General features: G+C 56.9%; 1 protein-coding gene across 8 annotated transcripts; it reads right to left on the bottom strand.

Moving 5' to 3' along the window:
* Window positions 1-167: 167 nt before the first annotated feature.
* FCRLB (Fc receptor like B) lies at window positions 168-12683 on the bottom strand. Of its 8 annotated transcripts, XM_074322389.1 has the most exons (7): window positions 11988-12683; window positions 11198-11348; window positions 10866-10886; window positions 10304-10558; window positions 8644-8910; window positions 7924-8199; window positions 7213-7773 (listed from the first exon to the last, which is right to left on the bottom strand). In XM_074322389.1, exons 2-7 carry the CDS (start codon window positions 11268-11270, stop codon window positions 7322-7324), a joined length of 1344 nt encoding a protein of 447 aa, XP_074178490.1. In that variant the 5' UTR covers window positions 11271-11348; window positions 11988-12683; the 3' UTR covers window positions 7213-7321. The 8 variants fall into 8 exon arrangements, 5 of the variants coding, with proteins under 5 accessions (XP_074178490.1, XP_074178487.1, XP_019568535.2 ...); XR_012492942.1 differs by lacking the exons at window positions 7213-7773; window positions 11988-12683 and adding exons at window positions 168-286; window positions 2281-2421 and having other exon boundaries at window positions 10866-11868; XR_012492941.1 differs by lacking the exons at window positions 7213-7773; window positions 11988-12683 and adding exons at window positions 616-743; window positions 2281-2421 and having other exon boundaries at window positions 10866-11868.
* Between the last annotated feature and the right edge of the window lie 1358 nt (window positions 12684-14041).

Below are 14041 nucleotides of genomic sequence, written 5' to 3'. Positions count from 1 at the left end.
CTGGGGAAGCGGCTGCCCCTGAGCCACACAGACCTCCATGCCCAGTTCTATTTCCATCCCACCACCAACTGGTCATCTGGCCTCTGGCTCTCCACCTCCTGACCTCTAAAACTGACAAGCTGGTCAAAACCCCTAGGTCCATTACCGCAGTCAACTTTAGCACTTACCCGTCACTGTCTGTGGAGGGGTCAGCGTCCACTTCACCTGCCCACTGGACTGCAGATCTAAAGGGCTTGCATACCTGCAGCCCGGGCTGGGTGTCACGCCGCTCGGCCACTCTGAAGCCCTGGACAGCACATGGGGGGCGACAGAGAAGCAGAGGCTGTCCTCTGGAAAGCGGGTTGAGAAGACTGTTGGTTTTTCTGCAGCAGCGACAGCAGAGGTCCCCATATGCAGGCACTGGCTCTGTGTGCTGAGACGCCGGTCCCAAGCATCCGTTTCTGGGACCCAAGCAGACAAGGTAGCTTCCTTCCTACCAAGGCTGTCCCCTCATAGAAGTGGCTGTGTGGCCCTCAACTGGTGATTTTCTGAGCACAGAAGAGACTGCGATTCCCTTAGTGGCCTAATACTGGGAGACGTTGCTGAAAACTCCAACTAGAATCTGTTTCTTCATCTCTCCCAACTATTCTGTAAGCCACTAAATACCATGCAGTAAATTCCTTCCTAGCTGGATTCTGTTCTTCAGAGAATTGAATCCTGGTCAGTGTAACAATATACTTCTAAAGTTCTTTTTTATAAAAAGCCTAGAAGAGTGAACAGCAAATTGTTAACCAGTGGTTACGTCTATAATCACTAGTGGGTGGGATAGCAGCTGAACAGACTCAGACATTTTCCTATGTACTATGACGTTTCCCAAATAGTAATGCCATGTTTATATTTATATGTTGTATTTATATATACAGTTATATTTATTTAATAACACTATACTCGTTAATAATGCTATGGTTAAAAATTTAAATAAAGTAGGCAACTAGCATGTTGAAAGCACAATTCATGGCGTGATCAAAATGCCGCTTTTTTATCTTTCACAATCCATTTAAACCTTATTCAGCGGGGTCATCTCCCCGGCTCCTAGCACCTTGCTACTCACAGTGTGGTCCCCAGAGCAGCAGCACTGGCAAGTTGGTAGAAACGCAGAATCTCAGTCCCCACCCCAGACCCACGCAATGACAGCCTGCCTTTGTTTGCAGACGAGTTCTGGGTGATTCGGTGCGTTCAAGTTTCACGTGGCCTGCGATTTTCCCTGCTTCTCTTCGTAATGGCTAGTCCTGTAATGGTTTTAAGCCACAAGCATCGCTTTCATTTATACATTAGCAGGCCCAGTCCTGGGTGGGAAGCAGATGCCCAGTATTCATTCAAGGCAAATCTTTGTCGTCCTCCTTACGCAGCTCAGGTCCCGGCTTGAGGAAGGAGTTTGAGTCTCTCTGTGTGTCTGTCCCTCTCTCCGTCTCTCTGTCCCTCTCTCCCTGTCTCCCCACATCTCCTCCCCCCTCACTTGCATCTGTTTCCTTTGCTCCCCACCTAAACCTAAGTAGGAAGGAAGGAAGAAGGAAGGGAGGGAGGCCAGGGAAGGAGACAGGAAGTCCTTACTGCGGTGCCCTCCTGCTCTGAGACGGGCAGGCCACGCTCTCTCCCACCGTCAGGTGGGCATGTGTGGCACTGGGAGGTGTTCGCCTGGGCTGTTCTACTCTGGTCCCGCACTCTCTCCAAGGTGTTCACTTGCACCTCCTCCCTCAGCCCTCAGGAGCCCAGACTCTCCTCCAGCTCCTCGGGGCCCCTGGCTACCCACCCTCGGGGCCTTGCAGTTCAGGGACCGAGACAACCCCATGCCATCTCTCATGGGCCACGAAAATACACACACCCATGGCTTTGCCCGAGGATATTCTGTAGTTCAGGCTGATCCCAACGCAGGCCCTTCTGTCCCACAGCCACAGCTCACCGCAGCGTCCGCAGGCATGAGTCAGGCCCAGTTCCATGTCCCCCGAAAGCAGGGAACGCCAGTCAGCCTTCGCCCCACTCCTGAGGCCCCTCCGCCCTCGGAGGAAGAACTGTGAAGGGGACTCCTCTTCTCAGACCTTCTCTCCTCTCCACCCTGACCCCTTTTTACCTCCTCCATGTGACTTCAGAGTCTGAATGGCAAGGGCCAGGCCCTCCCCCGTTTCCTCTGCAGTCCACGACCCCGCCTCAGAGTTCTGTGTCTCTTCTGTAGTGAAACATCACTCTGGACAGCCTGTCACAAGGGCAACTGCTCAGTTGTAAAAAATAAAAGTAAGATCCTACCTTATTGTCCCCGGACACACCCATCGGAGGAACGGCTGTCAGTTGTGGGTCCCACATCCTAAACCAACTATGCAGCCACTGGCGATGCGCTCAGAACAGCCAGGATAGAGAAGGAACTCAGGATCAGAAGAGTTGAAAACACTGAAAAAACAGTTAAAAGTAAAGTTGACCTTTAACAAAACCTAAGCACGACCTAAGTGTGGTCTTTAAATATCTGAAGGGCCAAGCAGGGCACGGGGAGATTTGCCCTGCCCACCCAGGAGGTACAGTGGGTAGAGGTTAAACCGAGCTCGCTTAGCTGATTATCTGCAAGGAGGACCTTCCAGGGTGGCAGAGCCGCCCAGACATCGAGTGGGCTTCCCTCGGGCTCTGGGGAGGCCCCGTCCTCACAAGAAGTCAAGCCCAATGGCTGCGTGGCCCCACGGCCGGAGCTCAGCAAGGTCTCCTGAAGTGGCTTCTTGGTTGAAAGAAACAGCCTTTCAAGTCCCTTCTGATTTGTGAGGACCTCCCATTCGTCTTGAAACATGTCCACCTTTAGTCCCTGGCTCCCCAGTTTTTTCTGAACATTTTGAAATTTGCTTTCCTAGATTCGTTTTCAGGGTGCCTTTTGGGTGTTAGAATTTTATGAATTCTAACACATTTTTTCCAAGCTACGTTTTAACATCTCTGCGCTCAGGATGCATCTTATCATTGTCTGTGGCAGTTTTCACTGCTTACAGAAGCGTGAACACTAACGTGCCAGCATCACAATTTACAGCATGGATGTGAGCAGCTGGAAGAAACTTCGAGAGACAACAGTGACACCGGTGACACCATCGTAGGACGTGGGGGGGGTGGGGTCAGGTGGGTTTAGCAACATTCCTAAAGCAGAACTCAAAAAGTGAGCTAGCTCCAGATAACCACCAAGCCAGCTTAAATGTCTGGCCACAATGACTGCCACTCTTGTTACAGCTTCTTTTCCAAAACTAATCAATCTTCCTGACGTCCATCATAGGAAAGAGGCCCTTACAAGAGTGGGAAAACTTGGGCACTGCTAAATCTGAGCCAAAAACTGATTCAGAAAAGTCAGACTCTCAAAGGGAAGTTGTAGGAATGCCTTACCCAGTGCAATTCCTTACATTTTCCTTTTTACGCATATGTAAATGTGATTGGTGGTTTTTTAAAAATTCTACTTCTAATTAAGCCTGAAAGACGTTGTGTGGTTACCTGGTCATGCCTTTCCTTTCTTAGTGTGCTCTGCAACGGGGCGTCCCTACAATCCTACAACGAGGAAACAGCTTCAGAGACAGTGTCCTGCTCAAGCCTGCACAGCTGCTAAGTACGAGGTGACATTGGAGCCCAAGACTATTGACTCCTGCCACCTCTAGGTGCAAAGCAACTCAGTGTGGCTGTTCCAGCTGGGGCTGCACGCAAGCTTACTGTGAGACAGCACAATGGCCACCTCCCACGTCCCTGTAATGACACTGGCGCCTCTACACTGGAAACGCCTAACATGGGGGCACCACGTCTCCCCCTCGGAGGTGAGCTGCACGCTGACGGTTATGAACAGGATGCAAGCACTGAGACCACGGTCTTTGCAGGTGTCGTGACTGCGGAACAAGCTGAGTCCCTACCTGCCAACTGTAGTACATGCTGAAAATGTGGTGAAGAACTCGAATAATCTGGAGCAGAATAAGAGCTCCGCTTGGCCAAAGTCGGCGTTTAGTAAGGAATTGTAGGCAGGAGTGCATTTCCCCTAGTAAACTGAGGACCAGCTGGCCAGGCACTCAGAAAGATGGGTTAGCACTGCAATAGTGGGTAGCCGGGGGTGTTGTGGGGCTGGGCTGGGGCTTGGCGAGGTTGTCGTGCCACCAGGATCCAGCAGGGGGCGCTCAGCAGTGCATGAAGGGTCAAGAGGTTCCCTGGTCTAATTAAGCAAAGTGAGGAGGTGCTCTCCTGACTGGGTGCTTGAGACCAGCTCTCTCCTGTGTAATTAGCGGACGTGCACATTGGTACAACCTCTTGGAGGGGTAATTTGCCCACAATTATTAAAATAAAAAGACTCATATCCTCTGATACAGCAATTCTACTTCTAGGAGTTTATCCCACAGATATGCTCACACACATATGTATGGATGTAGGTATAGGATATTCATTGCAGCATAATTTGAAATAGCAAAGGCTTAGAAACAGTGTCATCTCCATCAGTAGGGACTGGCAGATGTCGTCTCTCCAGGAAGTGATCTCTGAGCCCCCACGTTGGGCTTCCTATGTGCTTCTAAGCACCTCAGCAGCCCTGTCTTAAACCCTCTAGTAAAGAAAGAATCTGCTTATGTGTCTGTCGTTCCCTCAGGAGCCCCCTGCAGAAGAGGAGGCACACAGACATGGGACAGACTGTGTGCTGGGGGCGGGCAAGGGCCAGGGTGGCTGCAGCGACAGGGAACCTGTACTTTGTCCACAGGATTGAGCCAACCTCCGGGGGGAAAGTCCTGAGAGTAGAACTAACTCACAGAACTCCGTCTTCCCATCCAGTAAAGGCAAGATGAGAAACTGAGGCCCAGAGAGCACACGAGGGAGTGACACTGAGCCTGAATGGGACTTGCCCGGCCCATCTTCTCTCTGGGGTGCTTGAGACACCCTCAGCTTTGGGGTCTGAGACACAACTGATCAGAGAACCAGATAGAAGCAGCTTCCTCCTGGTTCCCTTTGCTGCTGGGAAATGAGCCCAAGCCTCTTCTCAGCAGCCTGGGCTCGCTCGCCTTCCCTTCCCGAGTGTGTGCTGGAACCACAGAGCGAAGCTGGATGAGCACCTTTCCCCCAAAGCAGCACGGCCAGCAAGCTGCCTGCCTGGTGGTTCCTGGTATTTCCTTCGGGCAGGCCTTCCTGGGAGGTCATTATCTGTGAAAGCTGGGGCCTTAAACACCCAACAGTCTAGAGGACATAAAAGTCAACATCCTCCCCCCGCCCCCCCACACACACCTGCGCACACGCACACGCACAGGAAGAGCTGAGTCATGAATGATTTGCACATAGGTCCTTATCGTCCCACCCACATCTCCTGCGGCAAAGGAGCCGGGAGGCGGGACAGAGGAAGGTGAGCAGCCAGGGTGTGCGTGGAGGACGGGCAGCCACACCAGCTCTCCCGTGAGAATCTACTTCATTGTTTTGCTCTCTTACAAAATGATCGACTGATTTTTTTTTAAATTTGAGATCCTTTGATCGCTAAACCTCTTGGCACTAATGCTAGTCACTTCCTGTGTAGATCAGGGGTGGTTGGAGCCCCAGGGGAACAGAGCAGGAGGAGGGAGTAGAGTGGGCTCAGCACAGAGGGCTCACTGGGTGGAGCGTTCTCAGAAATGGGCTGAGCTGGGAGCTGTTAGTCAAAGCCACAAAGTCCCAGACCACAAGGGCCTGGACAGACCTTCTGGGGAATAAGCAAGCGTACCCTGAAATCAGCTTATTTTATTTCCTTTTCTAATTTTAAATGAGTATCTCCCCCAGGAAGGCTCATCAATGCCCCAGGAAAGGGGCATCCACCCAGGCATCCAACAGGTTAGAGGACTTCTTAACAAGGCTTCCGTTTCTGGTCCTTTCGTGCTGCCATGTGTTGGCATCCTGCTACTTTCTCCCACGATACGCCCCTCCCACCTCAAAACACACACAGCTCTCCAGCCACACCACTTACATGCAGCTCTACATACATGCAGCGGCCCTCACATCTCCACAAACACATCTGCGTCCCCAGCCTCCACGCCCGGTCGCTCGGCCCTCTGCACATGTCCACTCGGGGACTGTGACGCGCCCCTCCCGATCAGATCCGCCTGCCTTTCCTGGGCCCTGTGGTGTTCCCTGGAGCACCTGCCACATGGCTCTGTGATGTGCATGGTGCCCACCGGCCTCCCTGTGAGTTTCATGACTCTGTGGGACGGTGAGCAGCAACGCTGAGGAGAATATGAGGAACGAGGCCGGCAGCACAGAATTGGGAAACTGCGTTGTGACCCCCCATCCATCAAGTGAGGAGGGCAGAGTTGCTGGCCGCTGGCAGCCTGGACTCGGAGCTGGGCTGACAAAGGGCACGGCCCAGGAAGAACCACACCCCTGGGGAGCAGTTGCACCAGCCCTGCAGGGAACCCGGGTGCCAGAAGGCAGGGGCACTCATGGAAATGGACCCTGCAGGGAGCACACGCCTGGAACTGCAGGCGACGTGGCCTCTTGCTTTTCTCCTTCAGGTGACAGTCAAGTCCCCACGCAGGGTGGGACATGGCTCAGTGCACATGTGCGTCTTGGTGTGCTAGTGCTGGAATGGCTCCTCAGGGAGCAAAATAACTGCGAAAAACTACAACTTAGCAATTTTGAGGATTTGCCTTAAACTTGCTTCAAAGAGATTTCTGGATGCAGATGGTGCCACTTGTTTACGGCTAAAGTGAGCACGGCTGCCTGCTGCTGCCTGGGGCGGAGGCCCACGGAGGGGGGGGAGGAACTAACCCAACTCTGACCCTTACAGGCTGGGGTATGGGAAGCCCGACTAAAACGTTCCGCCTCTAAAACTAAGTCAAACTCAGCACTTCCAGGGTATAAACTCAACAGAAATAGAACTGTTTTAGTTTCTAAAACTAAAAGCCTTTTTAAAATTAGCATGAAATTCATTCTTAATAATTACAACTTGATATTAAATGTCCCAAAGGGCTCAGTTTCCTTAATGACCGCAAGTACCCAAACCTGGCCTGTGCCGCAGGCTGTCCTGGGGGGGGAGGGGTCACCTGAATCGCTAAGGATGACTGATTAAACTAACCTCCAAACATAAACTTCCAAGCAGTCAATAACAGTTTCCCACTTCTGTCCTGAATTCTGTGAGGGGAAGGAAGCGACCGGGGAGGCCTTGCGGTTACAAGCTGCTCAAATATGCTGCCGAGACTGAAATCCCCGCCGCCACACTTTATGTGCTTCTGAAAAACCACAGCAGAACAAAGGGCCGCAAGCAGATGGCTTTGCCAGGTATGGGTGATACGGAGGGAGAGCCCTGGGTGACGCGTAGGCCTGGAGAGGGCATGGGGGCCACCGCTCAGCTCCCCGCAGCGGAGGTCTCCGCGGCTCCCGGGACCTCAGCCGAGCGCGCAGAGGGGGTCTGCAGGGTCTCCGCCGCTCCCGGGACCTCAGCCGAGCGCGCAAGGGGGGTGTGGAGGGTCGCCTCGCGCTCGGGGAAGGCCTGCGGGTCCCTCAGCTCCAGGAGTACCCGGCTCAGAAGGCCCTTGAGCAGCCGCATTTCTCGGAGCAGCTGGTCCAGGTCGGGTTTCAAGGACCCCGGGGATTGTTCCAGGGGCGTCCGCGGAGCGCAGGCGGCTGGCGCTGCGGAGGCGACTCTGCCGGTGGGGACCCGCAGCCCCACTGAGGTGGCGTTAGGGACGGAAGTGACCGACAGGCCCGACGTGGACACCAGAGATTTTTGAAAGGAAAGCTGCCTGTTCCCGGGCGCCAAGGCTGCGGCCTGCGGGCCGGGGGCGGCGGTGGGCGAGCCTGCGAACACCGGGCGCGCGGCTGGAGGCGTCGTCCCACCGCTTCGGGGGCGCTGGGGGCGGGCTGGCCGGGAGGGAGCGAGGAGGGCCGGGAAGGCAGGGCGGGGAGAACCGGGTGGAGGGGCGCAGCCCGGGGCGCGCGGGCACTCACCGGGCTCCCGGAGCTGCAGCCACGCGCTGCGTTTCCGAACGCTGCGGGAGGCGGTGGCCGCTTCGCACCAGTGCGACTCCAGCTCGTCGACCTCGGGCGCGGGGACCGTGTACTCGGCGCCCCAGTCGAAGCGGCGCACGGCGCGGCTGTACTTGTAGAAAGAGAACTGCAGCGGCGCCGCGCGCTTGCGAGGGTGCACACGCGTGTCGCAGCGCACCACCACCCCGCCCGCCTCCGCGCGGCCCGCCACCTTCAGCACCGGCGCCGGGAACAGCTCTGCGGGGAGGGGCGGGGCGGAGGACGCACGTGAGGCCGGCGCCAGGGGCCCAGGAGCCCGACCCGCTGTCCAAGGTGCCGGCCGGGCCCCTTGACACCAGGAGACCAAAACTGCGGAGGAGGAAAGGCTCCTGAAACGGGGCAACGGGGCCACGAGGGAGGGAAGGCTTAAAAGGGGCGGCACCGGACCACAGCCCGCCCGACACCCAGCTTGGGTTCTCCACCTAGGGGGTCGCTGCGCCTGCCTCGCCCCAGTCCCACAGCGATCCCCACCATTGCTGCTGCCCCCTAACCGGGTTCCCCACAGAGTACGAAGCAGGGATGTCTGTGGGTGGTCTGGCAGAGGAATCCGCCACGTGACCCTCCGCCCCCTTTCCCCACCTGGCTCCCGACCTAGAATCCCAAGGCTCTTCGCCGCCCCCCCGGGCCCTGGGCCTCCCCCACCTTGCACGGTCACCGCCACCTTGGCGGAGAACATGGGCGCGCTCTCCACCGGGATGCGCATGGTGCCGGAGCACTGGTAGAGCCCGCTGTCGCTGGCGCGCGCCTGCGCCAGCGTGTAGTTGGCGCTGGAGGGGAAGTAGCGCAGGGCCTGGCCGTCGCGGTAGTAGTGCAGCTTGTAGACCGCCTTGTCGTACCAGCCGCGGCAGCGCAGGACCAGCGGGTCGCCCTCGAACACCGCGGCGTAGGGGACTTGGAGGATGAGCCAATCTAGACAGTCACCACAGACGGCAGGGCTCCAGGAGCAGGTCCAGCCCTGGGTCCCCCAGTCTCCTCTGCCCAGCTGCTCTCCTTCCCCTCCCTGGGGGGCAAAGGTGCGGAGACGTGGGCCCAGCCTCTAAGGCAAATGCCCACCAGAATCCAGGTTAAACAGCTGAGGACGGCTCAGGGCCTTCCAGACCCGCCCCGTTACCTTCCAGCATGTCTCAGCCTCTGCCCCTCCTATCCTTGACCCCCACACACACACCTTCCACTCCTGTACAGGCCAAGTCCCGCCTAGGGAGCCGTGCTGGGAGCCCAGACCCTTGTACCTGCTGTTTCCTCAGCCAGGAAGACCCCTTCACCGCGTCCTGCAGGCCTAGGCTTAGACTATATCTCCCCCAGAAAAGTTCCCTGACATGCCCCCCGGGGGGAGCCCCAGGTGCCTGGCATGACCCCACATCTACACATCACCACGGGCATCACAGGACGCCGACATAGCACTATCCTGCCCTCGGTGCCATCACAGGTGTCACACCCAGCAAGACTTCTGCAGGGACCAGCCAGAGCCGGGAGGCACTCCCTGGGCTGCGAGCAGCGCCCACTGTCTCCTGTGGCCACGTCTCATCGGCACGCACTGTCTGTGCCCAACCAAAAACCGCAGAGTGTGGCTATGATGTGTGTATAAGTGCTAGTCTGAGCACTGAGTGAGGGCCTTTAAATTCTGAGCACAAACAGCAGCGGACGACGACATCACACCCCCACCCAGCAGCCAGTCCTATGCCCCGAGGAAGAGCACTGTTATCTCTCTATCCTGTGTCAAAGCCTTAAGTATGCGGGGGACACTTAATTGACCCCTAAGGACACAGGTGCACATATTTGTAACAGAATTTTGACTAAGTGCTCTGTTCAGCTGCTGCTCTTTCCTTTAATGACATGCGGTCATTCAGTCCTGATCTCCACGACAAGCAGAGGTCGGTCCTACTATTGGGACAATGACAGAACCCACCTTCTGATGGGAGGCTCAGAGAAGCCTCAGCCTAGAGGATCTTCACAGCTGCAGCAGCCTGCCCAGGGACCCTCACTCTTCCTGCTTTGCTCGCCCCCCCACCCCCTCACCCCACAATTATCTGTCAGTGTCCCAGGTCCTCGCAGCCTCTGCTCTTCAGAACTAGTCTCATAAACAAACAGAAATGTGTATTTGCTGCGGCAGGAGGGGAGGGAGCCTTCGGGCTCAGGCAAACTTGACTGCACCTCTCACGAAGGGCCACGCAGCCCCCACCTGCTCCAGAGATGCAAGAGAGCCCCGTTCTCCTGCCTGGATGGCAGTGGCCCAGTGGCCCCTCGCACCGGAGCCAGCGCCACGTGAGGAGTGGCACACTGCCCCTCCCCCGCAGACACTCACCATTGGACACAGACAAATGGACGGGGTCACTGACGAGTGCTCCCCGTGTCTGGCACCGATACACCCCCGGAGTCTGCACCTCGATGCTTCTCCTGTGCGAGGGCAGCAGCAGGTGGCCCAGGTACCAGAGCGTGCTGATGGGCCGGAGCGCCACGACCAGCGGGTGGTACCCATCACACCGCAGGGTCACACGCTCCCCCTTGAAGATGGTGGTCCAGGGCGGATGCACAGACAGCGTGGGCTTCTCCAGCGCAGCTGCGGCGTGTGGAGGGGACGACGTGGAAAAGGGGATCACGGTGAGGGGCGCAGAGATTGTTTGGGGGTGGGGGGCAGTCTCAGGAAACTCCTGCTTCCAGGACCCAGCCCGCGACACCCATCCCCGCAGGGGGAGAGGCCACATGGGCTGGACACCGAGTCCCTCCACTAGCGCCCGCTGCTAAGTGCGTATGGACAGACTGAGTCACAGGACTGGCAGAGGAGGGGACAGCCAAGAGGTGGGGGACACAAGCAGGTCACTCGGGGTGGCGTGGGCGGGGTGGGATGAGGGGAGCATAAGACTCACCAGCGTGTCCACTGCTTGGAACTGTGAAACAAGAATTAAAGGAGGAAGGAGGAGAATGTTGGAGACGACGGGAAGGAAGGGCCTCTCTTGAGCACCGGAAAGGCTCAACAGGCATCCGGTCCTGCGTTCCTTCTGCCTTGTTTTCCAGCCTGAGAAGCCCCTTCCTCCTTAGGTCTCCGAGACACAGAACTGCTTGGCGTTGAGGTTGCCCGTCGCCCAGCATATGCGCGCACACACACATGCACACACGTGTGCCCACACAGGCACACACGTGCCCACATGCCTCCACACATCCGCAGTCCTCATGCCCCGTCACCTCCTCGAGGACTCACCCAGGAGCAGGAGGGCTGCCAGCACCCACATGGTGGGCTTGCTGGCAGCTGCAGGACGATGGGGACGCTGCATGGGACGGAGGACAGAGGACGTGGCCAGTGCTGACCACTGAGGACTGATGGACACTGCTGCTTCTGATTCCTGAAGACGCTGCAGGGGACAGAGCAGGGGACAGCTGGCTATGTGTCAGCCATCAGGCGTCCCAAGCACCCGCTGTCCCACTTACCACCCGAAAGCAACCTTACTTCTCCGACCAGCCCGACGGCCGCAGAGGCCTACTGAGCAGAGCCTGTGCCTCCTGACACCCACATGGATCTGCGGGGGCCCCTCCCAGCCCAGGGGCCCCTGTGAGTCTCACAGAGGAAGCCACATCCTCACGTCCTCAAGGTCCCCCCAGGGCCTTTGTTCTGCCCACTCCCTGCCCACTTCACTGGGGCGAGGCCTAGTGAGGTTGACGCAGGTTCCCTGCAGCCATGCTCACACCCTCCCACAGACGAGCAGGCGGGAAGACAGACTCCAGTGTCCCAGCCATGGACAGACATGTCACGTCTCCCCTTCTTTCTCCTTTCCCAAAGCCCTAAACCCTCAGAAACTGGAACACCCTTCTTTCCTGCCCACCCAGTAACCTCGGCCTGTGCACCCCACTCACTGTGCCTCCCTCCCTCCCTTCCTCCCTTCTTTCCTTCCTTCCTTCCTTCCTTCCTTCCTTCCTTCCTTCCTTCCTTCCTTCCTTCCTTCCTCCCTTCCTTCCATCTGTCCCCACGCCGCAGTCACGCCCGCACACCTCACCTGTGGCAGAGAAGTCCCTGCCACAGCCCCACAGAAGCCTCTGCGATCTGCTTCCCAGCCCCACTGTCAGGTAACCAGCGCTGAGCAGTGCGGAGCCCAAACCACCTGTCAATAGTTAATGAAGTTTCCAGCCTGATAGTATGTCTCCTTGGATGTCTCCTGCCCCACCTGTCCTGGCAGGAAGGACAGCACCAGACAGACCCTTCTCCTAAAGACAGCCCCTCCCCCTCTGGCTTCCAGACGCCCACAGCTCCACTCCAGGAATTCTGCCGTAGCTTCTCCAAATGGGCCACTGCTTGTTAGAAACACACGTGCCTCTTAGGACAATGTGCTCGGCCACCTAACGTACGCTGCTCCTTCAGACCGTTTTGAGAGCAGCTTTTGATACGAGAGAGGGTCACATGGGTCTGGAATTGCTAACGCGTTGGGGAGTGGGGGAGGGAGAGAATGAGAGCCTGGGAGGGGCGGTCACAGACTGCCTGCTTCAGGAGTGCACCCCCACACCCTGACAGCTGAGGGGGGGCCCACATCACCCACAGTGGCCCCGAGGTCTCCCCTCCTCCCAGGCGCCAGCTCTGTGATGAGCTTGGCGAGACCCCCAGCAGCCCCCCTAGTCCACACCCACTGACTCTACTTGGCTTCTCGTCACAGGACACAGGTCTGAGCCTCTTCACCAGACCCCACGAGAACACTGACTCCACCAAAAGTGACAAAGTGCCCTGAAAACCCCACAGTCGGCGGCAGGGCGTGTGGCGTGCAGCGCTCAGAACTGGCCGGACGATTCTCTCACCCCACATCTCTATCCTCAGCTTCTGTCTACATTCTCCCCAAGAGGCATCTTTTCCTCCGTCACGGATTTCTCCCCACAGACCTTCCGACTGCTCGCCCCTTTACCACACAGACACTTAGCCACTGTCATTCGACACCTGAGCAATTCGCTGAAGCCTACCTGTCACGACAATTTCTGGACAAGATGTGCCACCATCTGACAAGAATTCTGCAAGGAACTGTCCTCAGGGATGATGAAGACAGGGATGGCAGCTCGCTGTCACTGAGTGCCCCGGTGTGACAGCGCCCGGCCACGTGCCTCACACACACGGCTTCCTACACAACACTCGCAGCGTGACCTCCAGGGTGACCCTACTCCTCTGTTTCCTTGTGGCATGTCTGCGACGGCCACATACACATCTTTTGTAAACCATTGTGGGTCAAAACTGCGCACAGAATAACTCACACAAAGAAAGGGCCCCGTGGGGGACGTGGCATGATTCAGGACAGCCTTGCTGGGATAGTTCCCACATCACGTACCAGCTCAGTGACCAGCGGCCCCTGTGGGGTCCGTCAGGCTGGCTCTCGCTGAGAACGCACATCAGCTGTCCACACACAGAGAGAAGCATTATTATGGTGCCGAAATAGGTTAATGAATATTTGTGAGAAAAATAGTTCAGAGACACCTAATTAAGTAATTGTGGCTCCAGCGGCACCATCCTCCACACAGATTCTGCATCCAGAGGACCCCGTGGGAAGCTTCCCACCCTCCTTTAGCTGTTTCATGGGGTGAGGGGGGGGTCTGCTGACACAGACACTGACGCAGTGTGTACCTAGTACATTATAAACTCGGGCAGTAGCAGAGGCCAGTCAGGTGCCAGCGTGTAAATGACCGTCGCTGGTGAGGCTGGGAGGGGGAGCTCATTCAAAGGCAAAGCCCCCCCCAGTCCAGCACTGCCTCCATTAGGAGGGGGCCAGGTAACCCTTTGTTGTGGGAGGGCTGTCCTGAGTATTGGAGGATGTTTAGCAGCTCCCCTGTTTTCTACTCACTGGATAGATGCCAGTAGCACCCCCACAATGTGACAACCAAAACTCTCCAGACATTGCCAAATATCCCCTGGGGGGAGGGGGGCGAGGGGATTGTCCCCGTAGAGACAGCTGTGTGAACTCAATCTCATTGCTTCTCTTCAATCACCAGACTCGGGTCTGGGCAACACAAGCCAATTCCTGGTGGAGAGAGAGCAGGGTATGTTGTCACGTCAGGAGAGACTGCACAAGTATACAGC

Source organism: Rhinolophus sinicus, linkage group LG17 (assembly GCF_036562045.2).
Source record: "Rhinolophus sinicus isolate RSC01 linkage group LG17, ASM3656204v1, whole genome shotgun sequence".
NCBI classification, from domain to species: domain Eukaryota; kingdom Metazoa; phylum Chordata; class Mammalia; order Chiroptera; family Rhinolophidae; genus Rhinolophus; species Rhinolophus sinicus.
Note: the sequence above shows the minus strand (reverse complement) of the source record. Positions and strands in the feature narration are given on the sequence as shown.